A 19,663-nucleotide genomic window follows, 5' to 3' on the forward strand; every position below is an offset into this window, starting at 1 on the left:
GCAAATACAAGTAGCTTTTATCCTCTTTTAATATTGGCCTGTATTAACTGTTTCCTGTAGGCAGAAATGCTGCTTTTGCTATTTATTGTTTTGAGAAGAGTAGGGCTTGTTTTGCACAAACAACAAAATAGGCTCAATATATTGGCTGTCTCCCAACAGCCTATTGAGTTAATTTCTGTCAAGTTTTCAAATTCTAAACAATTTTTAAAGGGTAATGGAAATCTGAGGGTAATAAGTAAGAAAAAGAAGCAAGCAATTTTGATTAATTTGAGAACTTGATAAAAGAGGCAAGAAACATTTGTGATCAATAAAACAAGCTATTTAGAAATATATACTAGTTATTGACATGGAGGGAAGAGGACATCCTTGCTTAGAATATTTAGGAGGGTGATAGTCAAAAGATCAGAAGTTGAGTAGTCAGGTTCTTTCTATAGTAGTCAGGTTTTGACCTTTAATTGCATCTGGTTTGCCAAATGCAAGCATTAGATTACAAAACGCATGATGGAAATTATTTATAGGGGACACAAGAACATATAGTTGTAGTCGGGGTTTTTTTGATTTTTTTTTTTTTAATGCTGCAGACGGCTGGGTGGTTGTAGCATGTGAGGGTGTGCTTCCCAGCCCAGCATCTGATTAGTCACTAATTTAGTAAGGAATGTCCTGGCACAGTTTTATTGAAGCATGTGAGCCTATCAGCAGAATAACATATTATATTCTTTTAGGTGTTTCAGCACACAGTTGAGTAAAACAGCTCAGCTGTTTTGAAACAAACTTCATGGTATGCCTTCCAAGTCTCCTTTTATTCTCTTATTTCTTATTGACAGAAGAGATGTTGCATGTTTACTTAGTAAAATATATTTAATTGTTTAAATATTTTTAATTAATATTCCAGATGTTTTAGAGTCTAAATAACATGGAAGATAAATTCTAGACAGCTATAAGTATTTTAGCTTATTTTATGGGAAACAGAAAGTAACATATGCTCATATTCTGCATGTTCTGCAAGTTTCCACACTCAGTGAATACAGATGATCTGACATATTAAGGTGACCAGTTTAATTAAAAATTTCAGAGATAAATATCTGCTGTAGCGCAAAGCCATGTTCTCCCAAGTCAATCTGTATTTTATGGCCACTGCACCATGTGACACACATTTCCTTCCCCTAGCTTAGATTTTCCCTAGCTCCTCTTCCAGAAGTTCAGCCTTTTTATAACAAGTGCTTGGATTAGTAGTATGATTAATAGATCACTGATGTAGTTGTGGCCATTGAGGTTACTGTAGGTCAGTTCATAGTGAGAGGTAATGTTTAAGAGAATTTCACAGTGAATAAAAAAATATCTGCTATTTGTGCTGGAACAATTCTGGCAAATGTACTCATAAGAGATTTGAAAAGGCAGTGAGTAGTGGGATGGCCAGGTACCAAATTATTCAAGAAAATTAAGACAAAGACCACCTATGAAGAATTTCAGAAAATCCTTACAGGATTCTTTCTCAGTAAAATAGCATCTGAAATTCAGCGTAGGTAACTGTGAAGTTATGCCAAAATGCCAGTACTAAATTCACATATAAAATAATAGTGTCTGAACATGACTGTAACCACTGATAAGAATGAATATGGTCTCACAAAACCAGCATGGAACAACAGATTAAATCTACTGTTCAGTATCAGTAAAAAAGACATGCAGGGAAAAAGTGATTACAGTCACATGCCACTCTCATAAAACTATTGTATGTCCAAATCCTGAATATTTTGTGTGGGACTGATCTACTATCTTCCAGAAAACTGCAGAGGAGAAAAAAAATGATCCAGAGCACAGAAACAAGGTAAACCAAATACACAGAACTATTTCCTTATAAAGAACAAGTAAATGAGGTAGGATTTTTGAAAAGAGATAATGAATAATTAAAGAGAAATACAATAGAGATGTCTCAAAATACCACACAGGACATACCTTCTCTCTCACACTTTTGGAATGAGGAGGCATCAAAATAGCAGGCAGAGAGCTGAGAAAAAATAAAAATATGTAATAAGTTTCAGAAATCCTTGACACATGAATGTTGTGAATATTAGAAGTATAGATGGACTTAAAATTTCAGGACAGTTTTTTTAAAGAAACTTAATTGAAGGCTTTTAAATAAAAAAATCACCATCTCTGACTTTGGAAGTCCCCAATTGTTGAAAGCTCTGTTGTAGTTTATGGAGCTATCATTATGTATTTTTCCATATTTTTATTCTGTTGCTTAGGTATTCCCAGGTATTTGGTTTTGGCAAGCGTTAAAGACAGGGCACAGGGCTAGATGGGCCTTTAGCAGACTCAGTCTAGCTGGTCCTGGTAATACAAGCATTGATATTTTATTCAGTTAAGTGAGACTGAAATAAATATAGCTATTTATATCTGCATTTTTATGTAAATTGTATATAAATGTTAAACTCTCAGAAATCTGAGAAGGGCACGTGAGATAGCTGTTGCTCAATTTTAGATGGAGTGTCTGTTGCTACCACCACATTCCAAGGGAGTTGTAAGGTCAGTGTGTACCTTAACACCACACATTTATGCATTTAGGCATGAGATCAGAGTAATATAATTAATCAGAGCAACAATATCTGAGGTTTTCACGTCTGATCTTTAAAAACATACTGTTCTAAATACATGAAGCTTGCTGTAGAACACAAACTGAGATGTGTCTGAAAAATTACTGTATGGAGTTCTCATATCAGAGCTGTGCAAGAACAAGCTGACTCCATTGTGTTTGCCATAAGCAGACCACTTTCTTAGATTGTGTACCTTTGACAACTTCTTTCCTAACTGGTTAGCTGAATCAGATATTTTTTATTATAATTGAAGTCTCAAAGTGTGGGAATTCAGCTAGAAACTCAATATAATGATACGCAGAAATAGAAGTTTCTGAAAACAGCACATAGGTAGAACTTTTTTGTTAAAGTTTCAAATACTTTGCTTAAAATCCTTGCAGATGTACCTTGGAAAATACTTGTTTCTTCAATCAGTAATCAAACTCAAAACATACTGAAGAGGATTTTTTTTTTTTTGGTAATGAATAATTTTGGCAGATGGAAATTAGTCTTTTAGGGCTTTTGTAGTCACTGAAAGGAGGTGAAAAGCACTGCAGATTACCTTAAAAGCAGTTGAAAAATTATGTATTTAAAGTGCTCTGAATGTTTCCCAAATAAATTATTTTGGGGATTTTTTTTTTGGTGGGTTTATTTTGTTTTGGATTTAGGAGGGTGGGGTTTTTTTTGGTTTTTTGTTTGTTTGTTTGTTTGTTTGTTTGTTTAAAGTTTTTTTGTTGTTGTTTGTTGGGTTTTTTAATATGAAAAAAACACCTTACTGAATTAAAGTAAAAGTCTGAGTAGAGAGGATTTTTTCCCACCCTCCTACTTCCCTTCTTTATAGGAACATTTATAGGAACATCCAGGGATATGAGTTCAATGATCTTTATTCAAGATTCTAAAGGAAACAGAAAAAACTGTAATAAAATATTGTGTGTTTTACAGATTTATATAGATATGTAAGAATTTATATATAAGTAACTTCTAAATTGAAAGCTTAATTTTTCAGTCTCCTAGCAGCAAATTGTGCTTTAAAAATGTATTTCATACAGCTTAATAAAAAGGATTCTTTATACATTGTTTGATGTCCATTTAAAAATGAGGGAAAAGGAAGTTGTAGTGATGACAGGAGCGGCTGTCATGCTGTACAATGCAAGTGGTCCATACCTGTGTTCTAAATGACCTTATGAAATGCACTGATTTTAAACAAAAATTAATAGTACAGGAGTAGGGAATGGCAAATTTGTCTTTGGGACAAAAGCCTAGCTAAGTGAAGTTAGTTTTGTCTTCCCAGCAGTTCCTCAGCCCCTCAGTGAATTGTCATGCGTCCTGTCATCCTCTCCAGGCAGGGTGAAGGTTATCGGGTGCTCTGCCCTTCTGGCCAAGTGCTCTGGCAGTGCTCGCCTGGCCAGCTCAGGGGATTCCTCACAACTCAGTCACAACTCAGCAGGTGCCCTTGCTGACAAACGGGTTAAGCTGCAGGTCCTCATTGATCATCATCCCTTGTCTGAACCTTCTTGACTTCTACTAGCCCAGGCGCCATTTGACTGTAGTTTTTGGGGGTAGGTGTGGTTGCAGGAGAGTGCTGAGTTCTCTCTTGCAGTCTTGGCTGTCCCTTTGCCTTTTCCATGGAGCTGTGTGGTGTTACATTGGCCTCCCATTGCTTTAAATTTGCAGATGTTTCACAGAGGGCTGGATATTAGAAGAGCAGAATGATTGGGTTTGAGAAGTATTCACTTTAGAGAATTCTGAAGAAATTGGTTTACCCAGTCACTGCAGGATAAAGTTAGATGTTTTAATCAGTGCACTCAGAATTAACCATTTTACCCAGCTTCTAATTGTGTATGTGTATGAATTACCATTGTGTGAAATATACTGTTGCTTTATATAATGCATTTCTTACAGCTGCAGCTTCTCATTATTACCTATCTTACCCTTCCATGTTGTCACAAGTGATACTATATAGAACTATTTTTTTTAAGTTTTGGTGTTAGAATTTAAGAAGTCTATATCTGCTTTCTCTCGAGCTGGTAGGGCTAGCATGTGAGGTCAAAACGTAATGTGAACTGTGGTGACAGGTTCCTGTATTTTTTTTAAACCAGCCAATTGATCAGTGTACACAAATAAGTGCCTTCTAAAGTGGAATGCATTCTGACATTTTCTCCCTGACTTTAGTTTTTAAATATTTTAAGCTTTGCTTATATAAATGTACATGTTACTGTTTTTCTTACAGTATATCAGAATTTCTAACTTGCTGTTACAAGTGTTAGAGTTGGAAAGTAGCATACAGATATAGCACAGATTACCAGTTTCTCCATCATATGAAAATAAGGCTTTGAAACTGAGTCATGTTAGTGACAATTTAATCTTTTCTTTTGCCGCAGCTGCACAGTTTTATAAGCTTCCTCACTGAGACTGAAGAAAGACAATTCTAATGAAAAAAAGCTCTTTTTAAAGGGAGAGAATATGTTTGTAATTTTACTATTGGACATGTAAACAGTGGAGTTCATCTGTTGTCACAAAATAAGCAAAGAAATAGATAAGTTGATAAATTTGCAGTCATTTAGTCGTCTGTTTCACTTCCATTATACAGGCATTGAAAAGGGTTGTGGAGCTTAAGGAATCAAAATTAATTATACCTACTATGAAAACGTTTGTCTAACAATTCTGAGTATTAATCAAAACTTCGGCTCTTTGTGCTGGGTTGGAAGATTGGGTTGTTGTCAGTGAAAATGATGAATGATATATAACTGTGTGCTGTGCTTACATTATAATGTACTTGAAGTCCTGCAGTTATTCATCCTTAAGCTTCTAAGGTTTAATTCAGATCTAGTGACATGGACTTAGATCTAGTTTTGGATTGCAATTGCAGTAATCCCTCTCTGGAGAGATTTTCTTATGCTGCACCTAAGAAGAAATTATATGATTAGGTAATTCATTTTATATGAACTGGCTCCTATCCTCATGTTCATAGGATGATTGCAGCACTGAAGTAATGGTGAAGTAATCTAAGCAAACTGTGAGCATACCAGCAACATCTTTTAGACATAGGTGCTCTCAGTATGTGGGCTTAGTATCTTGCTGTATGGTTTGCTTTTCACGTAGTTAATCTTTTTGTCAGTAGGAAAAGAAAACAACTGCTGAGAAGAAACAGATTCAGAGTGCTACAAACCAAGAGACAGGAAGATGAGCAGGTTTCAGAATCTTGAGTAGCATGTATGCCTAGGAAAAAAAATGCATTTTTATGATTTTCATGTGCTTTGACTGAATTACAGATCATGAGATGAACTAGTATCTTTGTAGAAATGTGGTATAATAAATCAAATCATTTAATGAAACAATATGTAAAAGGTTACTTGAAAATTTTGAAAAATGTATTCACTTATCTTTAGAGATGGTTGAGATCGTTCCTAAGAGGGTTTGTGTCTTTTGTTTAGTCTTTTTTTTTTTTTTTGCCTCCAAATGTTTGTTTCTTTTATAGCTGTTTAACAAGATTCCATGGCCAAAAAGTCACAGAGCAGTTGAGATTTTTCACCCTTAGTGGTAAGATCTACCTTTCTGTCTCCAGCTCCTCTCTGTTTGTCACACCAATCCAGCATGATCTGTCATATTTGTGAAGAACAAGATTTGCAATGTTCATGTGAATAAAATGTAATAATCGGCTTTTAAAACTGCAGTTGAAGTGTCTCTTATTTCCTTTAATTCCTCTTTCTGCTTGTGTTTGAAATCTGGAAATACTGTCATGCACCAGGGAGCATTATTATGCGGGCTTTGTGAGAAACACTAAAACCTCATAATGACAATTCATTGTTGCTGATACAAATCAGGTTTTGGTATCTGTTGATAGTCAGTCTGCTTTCATACTCAATTTTTTATGACTTTCTAAAAATACATACTCATACGCTTTGTTCTGCCCAGTGAATATTTCTTGCATGTGGTATCTTGTGTAGCTTTTTGGATGTTGCACTACTCTTCTTTTTTTTGTCAAAACGGAATGCTGTTTGTTTGGGGTGTTTTTTCCTGAAAATGCAGCTTGTCATCTTAAAAATGTTTAACAATTAATTATTTCATCCAGGTACAAATAAGACTCCTGCATAACATGCAGAATTCTATGAAGAAAAAAAAAAATTCTTGAGCACTTTTTTCCTTTGCTTTTATTAGTCTTTGACTGTTGAAAGATTTTTTTTTCTTTTTATTTTTTTTTCCAATCCTAAACCTTCATACAGCTAAATACCAGACTATGTTTTGTGTATAATAAGTGTCTTCATCTTTTTTAGAACACTGATTACTGCTTGTGGTTATGCCTGGTATAATACCCCAGCAAAGAACTGAGCGTGTTCAGCAGGTCCATTTTGAGGATTTTTCATTTATGCTTGTATGAAAGGTTTGCTCTCTTTTAAAATCAGCCTCCTCTGTATGTCTAACAGTGTATGGAGAGACCTTGAAGTTAAGTAGATGTAATAAGTATTTGCAGTTTGAAGTCAGCTTTACATAGAAAGAATCGGTACCATAAACTTTAGCAAATATTGGTTGAAAATACGGGAAAATTTGTCATGGCCTTCAAATTGCTGAAATATGTGCAGACCAGCACATATTTTTGGGGTGTCTTCATACCTGACAGTAAAGAGCTGTAACTCAACAGCTCTCAAGGAGGTTTTCAGAAAGGTCTAGGAGAGGTCAGCTTAGTTGAAAACAGAATAATGGAGAGAAGCAGAAGTAAGAATAATTTATTCTTGAAGTTATCCAAATAACATAAAGAAGATCAGGTACTCTGGAAAGCTCTGTGTAAAAATGTGGTAATGACAGCATGACGAACAACTTAGAAAAGAGGTCAAAATGTATAAATAATTGCATGCTCTCACTGGAAATAACTTTATTTCTGGTCTCTCATGACTTAAATTGGTTATGGTAAACACAGGAAGAATTTGCAAAAGAATAGTGAGGATGTTTGAGGGCATGCAAGAGCTTATATGTATGAAATAGGTGAGCAAAATAGGGCTTTTAAAGCTGAATGAGCTGACCAAGAGGATGACATTGTAGATAGAATCCTCTTCCTCTTGATTACAGAACCAAGGGCTTCCATTTTCCTTTCAGAAGTAATAGCACAAGGAGAGGAATTCATTGTAAGGTAGAAGGGAAGAACCGACAGAGCCAAGGGGAGGGAAAATTTCAGAAAATGCTGCAAGAAGTGAGACATGGTAAAACTGGAATGTAGCAGCTCAGACAAAGAAGTTGCTCAGAGAAGCATGGATTATTCATGTGAGTTGAGGCCTCAAAAGTACCAAGAAGGAACTTAGAAGGACAGAGAAGAGTGACACAGGTCCAGTGCAGTGCTTATCTGCAACTAAGCAAGGCAATAAGAATCTCCTTGAAAAATAACATGGGTAGGAAAAGACTTTCCTTCTTCATTCTGTCATTTTTAGTCACTTTGAGTTTTCCATATCGGAAAAGTTTAAAATTGATTTTTAGCAATGATAAGAAATGGTTCTAAACAGCTTCATCTTTCAATTTTGTGGTCCTGTCAAAAAAACCCCAAATTATAATGGTCTGCAAAAACAATAAGTCACTGTGAAAAGCTAAAGAGAGTTAACTGTCATCTGACTGTTCCAGTATAAGACTTCTTGGAAACCACTTGAAGTGGCTACAGCAAAGAATATTGGGTGGGGTTTGGCTGCTTTTTTGTTCCCAAACAGTATGCAGTTAAGCTGCAGATGCCCTTGCCACAAGATGTATAGGTGTTATCATAGGATGGAAATCCATTCAGAGCTAAAAAATAGACATCACTGCTGGCTAAATCTCCACAAGGTGGAGTCTGGAAGACTATCTATAGAAGGCATCAATGTTTTTTTTTCCTTGGCTGTTCCTTTTTGGATACTGCAGAAGATGCCAAAGCCCTTTGGCCTGATTCAGTACAGTATTTCTGTTTACCTGCTGCTGTTCCACCAAAGTGTTCTTGGAGAGGTCATTCCATCTCATGTGAAGTAATCTGGAACCTGATCTGCAGGAAACCTCCAGATGGGCCAATACAAATTATAATTCCCTTGAGTACAGAAGAACTTTGTTCAAAAAAATGAGATGATTTTTCTAGATTGTCTTCCTTGTGATACCAAGTAAAATACTTCAGTGTGATTGCAGTTCCACTAGTTATGCACTCATGCTGTTTTCAAGTATGATTTTCAAAATTGATGAGCAGTGATACCAGTAGAAACTAGTCTTTGAGTATTGAAGTGTTTTATAAATGTTCTAATTCCAAGCTAACAGGTCCTTGACATTTAGATAGGTGCTCATTTAGCAGACAGTTTTGAACCTAATTTTTTCAGGTCTTCCTTATGAATAAGTAAATAAGGTGATATTATACTCCTTGCCTCAGTGAGGGCTGGGAAGAGTTGTAAGGAATCGTAAAAGTAAACAGTTTTTCTGCTGTAGCAATAAGCTCTGTACAGAGTGTGACCCAAAAATGAACAGTCCAAAGCTGCACTTGAAGAGTTTGGAGTACATCAAGTTCCAAGGCTGAAATACAGGGATAGACATGATACTGAAAGCTTTTCAGCTTCTGAGTGCGATCATCAAATGCATTAAAATGGAATATTTTGTAAAAAAGCATTTGACATAGGAAATGTATGTGGTTGTGTAAGAGTATGTTGCAGTGCATGGAAACTAAAGCAGCCCAATTTGCATAATGAGTTCAGTTTTGTTTGCTTTCATTTTTGATGCTGCACTTAAATTCTGAATGATGCTCCGATGTGTTGGCAGATTTCAGTTATTTCTTTTGCTTCATTTCCTAATTAGAAGACATCACAACTTTGATCTGAAGGTGAAACTGTTGCACAGAATCATTTTCATTAATTAAGATTTTTGAATTTAGCAGCTCTGTTGTTTCAGGGTAAGCTTGAAGAAATTCAATTCATAATTATTTCATCTATTACTATCAGAAGAAAAAGGGGAAAGGAAAGGAAAGGAAAGGAAAGGAAAGGAAAGGAAAGGAAAGGAAAGGAAAGGAAAGGAAAGGAAAGGAAAGGAAAGGAAAGGAAAGGAAAGGAAAGGAAAGGAAAGGAAAGGAAAGGAAAGGAAAGGAAAGGAAAGGAAAGGAAAGGAAAGGAAAGGAAAGGAAAGGAAAGGAAAAGGAAAGGGAGGCGAAAGGGAAAGGAAGGGAAGGAAAGGGAAGGAAAGGGAAGGAAAGATTACATTGGAATATACAGATATCAGTGGCCATGGAAAGTCTCAGTTGTAGGCATTTATTAATGCTTATTTATATATTGAATTGCATGATTTTGTCAGAGGACTTTACTCCTGTTTTTTTAGATCTTACTAGTCCTTTTGAAGAAATTTATATGAAAAAAAGAAGAAAGGGTAGAATTCTTCATCATTTTAAAAGTTAAGCAGTTTTCCAGAAATTATGTATTACTCACAATGCACCATATATAGCTTAGCAAATCAAAGATATAGGGCATACCTTTTTTCCAGCTTTGCTTATATTTTTTTTCCATTTATTTTTAACATGTGACAGCCCCAGGACAATTCTTACTGTCTCATGAAGGACAGGCAGGTGTAAATCTTGCTGGGTTCCTTCCTAAAAAAAAAAAGATTTCTTATGTGAAGATCTCTGGATGTAATACGGATTTGAAAATATATTAAGAGCAACAGGTCAACCTGTTCAATAAAGGAAAGAAGCTGCATGAAGGAGCAGTGCTGAGCCATGTGCTGAACGACAGACATACAGGATCCTTGGAGTCTTGGACTGTGTGACAGAGCTCCACAGATAAGGTTGCGGGGGTGTTGAAAATTAATAGAGACATAGCTGGTGTAGCTGATGTGGCAGAATCCTTGTCATGCATGCAGCAATAGGAGGAAAAGCCATAGGAGGAAATCCATATTCAATTCGCCTTCATGGAAGCAATCAAAGTATTTTGGCAGAAGCCCTCCTCCTGCCATCATACTTTAGTTTTTGAGGATTCTTCCAGCACAGTGTTCTGGTGTTCCTATCTAAGATTAGTTGTGGCAGATGAGCTTGGAAAAAGAATTTAAAAGCAATGCAATTAATCATTATGGAAAACTTGTCTTCCTGTTCCTTATTTAAAAGAATTACTAAGTTCTTTTTGATTTTTTTAATCTGTGGATTTAGACATTGGAGAATGATTTAGCTTCTTCTGACAGCTTTTGACTGATGCTTTGCAGGGAGGAAAAAAAGGATATTTGAATAGTTTATAGTTTATATTGTTTTTTTGTAGTTAATAGTTTATAGTTTTAAGAGTAATCTCTTTGCTGTCATATTTTTAAGTCTTCAACTTTTATTAAAGTTTGAATGATTTAGTTTCACATAATTTTGGTTGCTGCTTACACCCGAGAAAAATGGCAGATATTGAAGAAGATTTCCAGTAGAAACAGAAAAATAAAAGTAGTAAGTGGGTGGTGATTCTGCCTCATGTGACCAGAAGGAAAACAAACTTTGGCTGTTGACTGTGCTTGCTACTAAACACCCTGTCATAGTGTGTGAGGTGAGTCACGACTTGTTTATTTATAGTCACGGCCAATCAAAGCCGACCGCTCTGAACTTCATTCAAGACCAGCAGCACTTAGAATGTCTTGTAAACATCTGCTCTCTGAGCAAGGAGCATTCTTCCTGGCAGTGAGCAGCACAGGTGCCTGACTGGTGGCTCCTAAAACATAAAACAGACTAGAAGATCATTGCCTGGATTATCTAGATTGGTAGAGAGAGACAGAGAATTCTCTTTTACATCTGAAATGCCAGACAGTGAGGATCTGGGACAAGATGACAGGTACTGTACCTTGCTTGTGCTGGCCCTCCCGTGCAGTGCAGCAATGACTGAGGCTTCATGTAACTAATCTGTGTGTGTTTCTGAGTGCTTAGCCTGAGATCAGTTTTCTCTGCATTGTAACCAATCTTCTGCTTCTTGAGGGCTCTGCCTCTAATGCTAACCTTCTCAGGAGGGAAGTGTGAGTCTTAATGTCTGATAGAGGGTAAATGAAACGGCTCTGAGGTACTTCTTAAACTGAAGCTGAAAGACAGAAAATACTGTGTGGTTTCTACCTGGTCACTTTTTCTTTCAAAGCCTCAATATGTCATACATGGAAATAGTTTAGTTGGAGCCATGTCACTGACAGAACACTAACTCATTTCTTTGAGATGTGGGCACTGTGTCCCTTTGAGGTATACCTGTCTTTCTGTAGTTCAGCTTTTATTTGAATTAGCTGATAAAACCAACAGTCAGGACAAAAAAAAGTAATTGGATACAAAACTTGGTAACAATTTTAAAAATACTGTTTTCTCAAATACGATTCAGCACATTCCTCTGAAATAAATACCTTAATTAAATTTAGCCAAATAGCTTTTAAAATAGGCATTTGAAAAGTAGATGTTATTGATGTTTGGCTATGACAGAGTTTATAATCTAGATTTCTTAAAGTCCACATGGTTTTTCCATAGTCTTGATGCTAATCAAAATGTTGGCTCTAAAATGGTGTTAATGAAATATTTGATGTTGTAAAAAGAGTATTTGTCATGTATATAGAAATAGATGCTTTTTTTAGAAGTTAGTGAACAAAATGCCAAAATACAGAGGCAAATCTAAAAAATTAAGCAACTACAGGGATCAGAACTGGGCATTTCATTATGGCTTTGGGTTTGATTTCTTCTAGTTAAATTTAAATCTGAACATTTATGTGGATGTTTTTCCAGCATGTTTGTCGGTGTGTTGTGAGATGAAATACAGGAGATAGTTCTGGTTGTCTGTTGTAGAGCAGCACATTCAAGCACAGCCCCCTAACTGGATGAGCGTGGGTGAATGGATCCCCAGGAGCAATTGGGTCTCTACAGGGGTGGGGTCACCTACACATTTCCGTTTGCAGGGATATCTGGGTTGTGCCCTATATATATATGACATAGATTACAATTAATTGTAGTTGCAGATAGCATTTTTTCTTAAGGAAATGTTGACTCATTACTGATAACCACCAAAGCGTTAATTGCTATTCTTTAAAAAGTGTTTGGTGAGGTCTCAACTTTGTTCAATTGTTTATTTTTCAATAAAGAAAAATGGAAATATGTGACCCCTTAAAAAAAGTTTTCAGCTTTGTAATAGTACCTAATTTATTTTGTTCACAATTCTTTCTCTATAAAGGCTTGCAGCAAGCTTTGACAACTGAACAGAAGGCCTAAGACTCTAAGACCTCTTTTTCTGTCAAAGTTGGGAGTTTTAGTTTTGGAAGAAAAGAGATGAGCTTTTCTAAAGCAGTAACCTGGAAAAACATAACAGAGCCTGCTGTGCCCATTTCTCATTTTTGACGCTACCATTAAATTAACTGACCCTGATGCTCATCCCTCATCCTTTTGTGTCTTTGCTATTGAGCAAAACTGTTTGAGAAAGTAGTTTAATCAAAAGGTTCCAATTTTTTTCTGAAATTAATTTGCGTTTTTGTCTTGGTCATAACAAATAGGATATAACTGGGGAACATTGCTAAAGAAGTGCTAATGAGGTTTGGTGGAGATCAGAATATTTTGGTCCGAGTTAAACAAGAAGAAATAGAAGGAGAAGCTATGGGAGTGGCACAGGAGCAATTAATCTTAGAATTGCAAAGGAAGAAATTGTAATGTAAATGAACAGATAAGGGTGTAATTTTTAGAGCACACTGAATCAAAACTTCAGCTTGTATGCATTCAAAAAAAGGAGAGCAGTAGTATTTTTTTGGAAGGTACAGAATGAGCTTTGATCCCTGATTGGTTTCAGTGCACTGCTCTCCTTGTAGGCCCTTCTCGGATGCAAATACTTTTTACATCCTCTCTCCTCTCAAGTTCATGTCCTACTTCAGAAAATATGTAATATTGTGTCACAAGTGTGTTTCATGAACATTGTTACATCATAGTTAAATATGTGGCATTGGCCAATACTCTATTAGTCATACTGAGAATGAAAATGAAAATAAGAAAAGGAACAGATGCACAAATACTTCTTAGTAAGGCTAGCCAAAACCGAAGACTTGTGAAGAGCATGAACCCACTCATATCTTCTGTTTTGGCACATGATCATGGGTAGTAATAGACGAAGAACAGTGAGGAAATGCATGGCCACAGGTAGAGAATTGAAAACAATTTAGCATAAGGAGATATTTTCCCTCAGTAATTCTTTATCATCAGGCCCACTACAGTTTTGGTGAAAGACAGTATAATTATTTTTTATTTTTTTTTTTAAAAACTGATTCTTTGTGAGGAATCTAATGATAGTCAAGAATGTATAAAAGACACTGAACTCACACACTGTGAATATTGGTCCTGAAGTGGTGGAAACATGTGGCTTTAGGAACTCTCTAGTAATGCATCAGAGTAGTAAGTTATAACATACGTGTACAAAATACATTAAAACCCATGAAAAAGAGTCAAAATTAAGTTGTGCACAGAAAAAGTTACCGTTATCTTGTTAGGTAACACAGAAAGTAATTAAAAAAGAAATAATCTTTGGCACTTGAAAATACAGTTTTCCTTTTTTTTTTTTTTTTTTTCCTATTGTGCAGCTGTTCTGCACTTCAGGGAATACTAAGCTCATCTTTCCTAGCTGTTTGACTTTGAAAGGCTTTGAGCTAGGAATATCTCAGCTGAAGAACGTGAGGAAGAAGGAAGGAAAGAATCATTCTGTGAAGGAAGAAAATAAATTGATTTTGTTAAAAAACACTAAAAGAGTTGTCTTTGCAAGAGAAAAATAATTCAAAATAATTGCTTCTAACAGCTGGGCAGATCTGTTTAAAGTTCTGCAAATGGAACTTTATGGTCTTGTTGCTTACTTTTCTGAACAAAAATATCTGTTTTGTGTTTGTAACAGTTATAAATGGGAACCTGACCTGAAAGATGCCTGCCCTTCAATCATCTTGGTAAAATGACAGCAGCACATAGTAAATAGCATTATAGTCTTTGCTAAACAGAAGGCAAATCAGTTATAGTATTTACATGGCACTGAAACACTCCGTTTTCATGCAAAGACACATTTAAAAAAATCTTAATGACTATGTCATGAATTTGGACTAATGGCACTTGACTGTCAGATCATGCTTTGACCTCAAAGTGCAGTAGTAGCTGGTGTTCTCCTCAGGAGAGCTGAGTGGGAGTAGGACAGGTCAAAGGAAGGGTTTCCTGTGAGAGTTGGCCTACCGATCTGCTCACCAGAGTCTGCCGAGAGGAGCTCAACAATTAAATGCCCCAATTTAACTGGAGTATATTTTGTTTGTCTTAGCAGGACATTCAGCAAAAAGTGACAGCATTTAATACTGTTTGCTGTATTGAGGAACTTGTATACTGGAATCACCTTCAAAAAAAGATGGAATTAACCAATTCGTGTTTGGTCAGCTGAAAAATTAGAATGGAGTTCCTTATTAAGACTTCATAAGATGACTGATGTATTATACCTGAATAGAAGAGATGAAACCTGCCCTCCAAAATAAAATCCTGTTAGTAATGGGTCTTTTTTTCATTTAAACAGTCTGTTGGACAAGATGAATTCACCTATCTCTTTGTGGAATGCTTCAGTGTATTTATATAAAAATAAGCTTGCTTTCATTTTCAGAAAACTTTGTTCTCAACTAGTAATATAAGCAAAACAACTACCTTAATTTATTGGATTTATATTGTTTGGCAGGACACCAGTGGTAAAATGTTCCCATGTCAGTTGCAGAGAAGAAAATATAATTATGGCTTTAGTTTAACACTCTATGTAAGGAGTATATAGAGTCAGGAATGAAAGGTTGCTTATCTGTCACATGGCCCCACCAGTCTGCAGTCTATTGAGAAAGGCATATCCAGCCTCATCAAATGTTGATGGTTTAAACATATTTCTTGTACAGTAATATTGCCAAGAAACCATCTTGGTCAGGAAATAAAAGCAGAAAAGCTGTGAAATAAGATATTTTTCAGGTTTTTATTCCACACCTTCCCTTGAAAAAAATCCAAAACAGGAACAGCAAATTGGACTGATCCACTGTTAATAAAAAGTACATAAATAAAAATTGAAATGTCAGAGATAGACGAGGCTGGGAAGAGTTTGAGAAGCAATGTTACACAGTATTAACCCAATTCATTTAGTTCTTATAAACAGTGTATTTGAACTACTGGATGTATGATAATTAAAAGAGATTTTTGGTTGGGAAATGTTAGCTACTCTTTAAGGCTGATAACTACATTTTCCAGCTTCAATTTAAAAACAAGATCTGTCTCTATACCTTAGAGATTCCAAGGGTGCCAAAGTCTCAACATTGAAGGGATAGTCAAATGTGATCAGTTAAAGGATGTTAGCCACAATACCACATGTTAGTGAGCCTAAATCTGTGCAGCACCTGTGGATTAGCAATGGGAAACAGGGTGCATATGGATATCTACAAGCTGAAGAGATTTCTGTTAGAAAAGCTTTGTACTATTTGGAGCAAAAAGGTTGTAGATGAAAATTCTCCCTGAAGTCTTAAGAACAGGGTATATTTGTAGATGCTTCCTGTTTTTGCTTTTTCTTTTGTGGAAGTCTTTGATGCAAGGACAATTTCACATGGTATCCCAGTGATTCATTTAAATGGTAGGTCTTGTTGACTTGGTCATGGCCACATGACACAAATACAATTATTTTAGTATACTTAATGATTGCATGGGATCCAAAAGTGGCACAGGATAGAGCGCAGTTCTACATAGTCACCTTTAAAATTAGCCACATGGGTCATTAGGATGCTCTGCTGTTAGCTTAGTAGTGCTGGTCATTCTGTCTTTCCACATAGTGCACATAACATTCACAAATGTGTTACATTGTGTGTCTGTAAGGCTAATCAATATCACATTGTGTTCCACCACAGTTCAATAGTAGCTTTTAGAGGTTTTGCCATTGGTACTTTAATATACTTAACTGTAAAATTTCCTTTTAACACTATTTTGTATTTTGGAAAGAGAAAAGGGTGTTTATTTTCATTTTCAGTATATGTCCTCCTGAAATTTCTATGTTAAAAAAAAATAAATTACACAAACCTTTTTAGTCTAAATACTATTTTAAATCCCTTATCTCTGTACCTTAATAATTTAGAAGAAAAATTTCAAAACCTACTTTTTTTGTATAGGTCTTCAGGTATAAAATGTTTGCTTCAGAGAAAAACTGTATCATTATATACATTATATTTTATATTAAACTGTATCCCGTCTGCACTGTGGTGACTTCTTTCTTACAGCAGAAACCTGTGAAAGCTCTGAAAAGGTAGACCTGCTTGATTGGGATTTGCTAATAATTTACATGCTGGATTTAATTTGATTAAGTTTCATGATGAGCTTCTATTTGCCTATTTGTCCTTTGATATCCAGATCCCTTACAGTTGCACCATTCTGTAAGTTCTATATATTACCTTTCTAAAAACTACCAAGTAGCCATATTACCTGTATTTTGATTTACATATCTTTGGGAATGTAACTTTCGGTTCTTCCACCTTGGCTACTACATTCTAAGTTACCCTGAAAATTACATAGCGCACAGGCTTCAAATGTGTGTGGTTACAGTTGGGAAATCAAGAGGGTTTAGAAGCTCTATAATTACTAACTCTAGGTTTATGTGGGTGCAGTCCTTCCGATCCACCACATCATGGTGTTCTCTTGTCACTGCTGCAGTTCTGAGTAGCGTGTCTGCATGAAGATACATAGGAAACTGTGTACGCATAATTAAAAAAAATCCAGCACATCACGAAGAGATTTTTAAACCAGTAACATGAGAGCTGCTGACCTTTCTGAGAGAAATGTGATGGGGCTTTGCTTGAACAGATGTCTAGCTACGAAATGGGAGCATGACACCATCAGTCATTTTTAGCAAATGTAATACACTGACTCTTCTGGCTAGGGTTTGTGACTGTGATCAGTGGAAGCGTCTGGGTGGTAGAATGTTTTGGGTAGGTTTTTTTACATGTACTAGGCAACAGTTTATATATTTGCTCAGTTACAGAAATGATGCAATAGGCAGGCAGAAGGATGTGAGTAATTTATTTTTTCTGAACAATCTTAACCTTATTTACGGTAGTTTTAGAATGGAAGTGTAGCATTGTATATCAAACTAAGGATAAGTGATGGGAGCATAAAATGTTATACTTTCTAAATGATCCACAAAAGACTTTAAAAATATTCAGTTGGCTTCTTATCCCCAAAGGAGCACCCAGAGAGCAGTACCCAAAGCTCTTTTGGCAGGAAGTATAGGTTTCATATTTAAGTAATGTATTAAGGTACTGTGAGTACCTTCATTAACTCCACTAATATTATGTTGAAATAGATTTATATTCTTGGTTGACTTATGTCATAGTCAGGCACTCCACATTCATCATCTACATCACTTCATGTGGCTTCTTCCCTTTTTATCTTTAAATGTGGCCACTGGAAAACTAATTTCTCTGGAGTATGCATCGTTGTGTGCCTGTTTCCGTTTGATCTAATGCAGGCTTAATAGTTATTTCTGTTTTTACAGGGCCATGAGATAACCTCTCTGTGTACCTACATTATATGTTGTACATACAACTATATGATGTACCTCCTTTCTTTCTCACTCCCTCTTCACTGGGATCTGTTGCTTCCCCTTTGTTCCAACCCTCTGGACTGTGGGTAACACTGTGTATTAAGTCAGCTCAGGGTAAAAAGACAGAAAAGATAGACACCACCAAGGCTGGTAGTTGTTGGGAGGTGTGAACAAGAAGAGGCAGCATGTGCATCTGGTGGTCACACTGAAGATCAGCAAGCTGACTTTCTTACACCTCTAATTGCCTAGGATCAGAATAAGGTTTCAAAATAGTCACTGGTGTTCCTTGTAAAACAGAAAGTTGTAGCTGCTGTAGAGCTGACAAAGGTGTCTTACCATTTCTTGTGGCCTAGAAGCAACTGCCATGTACTCCTTTGTGGAGCTCGGTGGTGGGTTTCCAAAGTTTTGAAGCAGATTTCACCTGTACCATCCACTCCTCTTGCTTGTCTTCTTGTCCATGCACCACATGTGGACCACAAGGCCAAAGCATATAGCAATGCATTTTATCTGCACTGCTGCTCATGCTTTCAACAACTTGGCTAAAGAAAGCATCACTATGACCAAGCAAAGCAACTGCAGGGAATTTTCTGTGTAAATGTGCACTTTTTCTTCATAATTTGCAATTTTTAAAAATTTTTACTAGTTAAAACTGTGCCTTTGTTATAGCTCCTTGTCTTTAATCTATATTGTCTTTATATTAGTAGTTACCATAGGTGAAAATAATCTGCATTTTTATTGTACTTTATGCTTTCATCTTTCCCCCCTGTTTTTGCTATTAGCTTAAAATTGTTGAAGTGAGTATCTACAGTTCTCCTAGGTACTTCAAAGCTCTACTTTGATAGCAGGCATCAGGCCTGTTCATTTTTGCTTTGTGTTTCCACAAAGTTCTACTTTGACTGTCAACAATTTTAAATAAAGAGTAGGAGTAAAAGTCTGTAAAAGGATTTTTTTTATTCAGAGCACTGTCATAATAGTAGTTTTCAGTACTGGAATAAATGGGCAGCTCTTAAAAGACTTATTATTAGTGCTGAAGAATAGTTTACAGAAGCTGGAAGCAGTGTCTCTTTAGGGGGAGTAGCCTATCAATAAAAATTGGAGTTCCCGGAGGCCAAAACCCTTGTGCAATACTTTTCTGAAAGTATTATCAGAGATAATGGAAATTGAAATCTCTACTGTGCGTGGGAGGCAGACAGAAGGTTCTGTGTAACATTGCTCATCCCTCCAGCTGGGTTCCTCTAGTGATCTCTGTGAGTTATGGTTTTATTTGCATGCTCTGTCACGGGCAAATATCTGCATTCAGTGTCTTGTATGGCTGGGAAATGGCAAAAGTCACCTAGTCCAAGACACAGGGCTCTTATCCTATGCATTTCAGGTGCGCTGCTTTAAATAGTTCATTGGGTTTTTTCCTCAAAGAGGAGTAAAAAACCCTCACCCTGACTATTGTTTATTAGCGTAGGAGGAAATCACACCACTGCAACACCATGTATACAATAACACCATATATACTATAACACAGTCAGGAGTAGGGCACCAGTTTTGGGGTTTGGGCTTTAATGAGCCTTACCCTGTGGC

General features: G+C 36.2%; 1 protein-coding gene across 3 annotated transcripts in view; it reads left to right on the forward strand.

Moving 5' to 3' along the window:
* RETREG1 (reticulophagy regulator 1) overlaps window positions 1–19,663 on the forward strand; it is a 66,064-nt gene that overhangs the window by 31,450 nt on the left and 14,951 nt on the right. The window contains exon 1 of one of the 3 annotated variants that reach the window (XM_058830534.1): window positions 11,159–11,347. The exons of the other annotated variants lie outside the window; for them this stretch is intronic. Coding sequence (XP_058686517.1) covers window positions 11,313–11,347 — 35 coding nt within the window. The 5' untranslated portion in view covers window positions 11,159–11,312. Of the gene's footprint in view, window positions 1–11,158; window positions 11,348–19,663 lie in introns of those variants that run through there. 3 annotated transcript variants of the gene reach the window in all.

The sequence above is a fragment of the Poecile atricapillus genome, chromosome 2 (genome assembly GCF_030490865.1).
Source record: "Poecile atricapillus isolate bPoeAtr1 chromosome 2, bPoeAtr1.hap1, whole genome shotgun sequence".
In the NCBI taxonomy this organism is placed as follows: Eukaryota; Metazoa; Chordata; class Aves; order Passeriformes; family Paridae; genus Poecile; species Poecile atricapillus.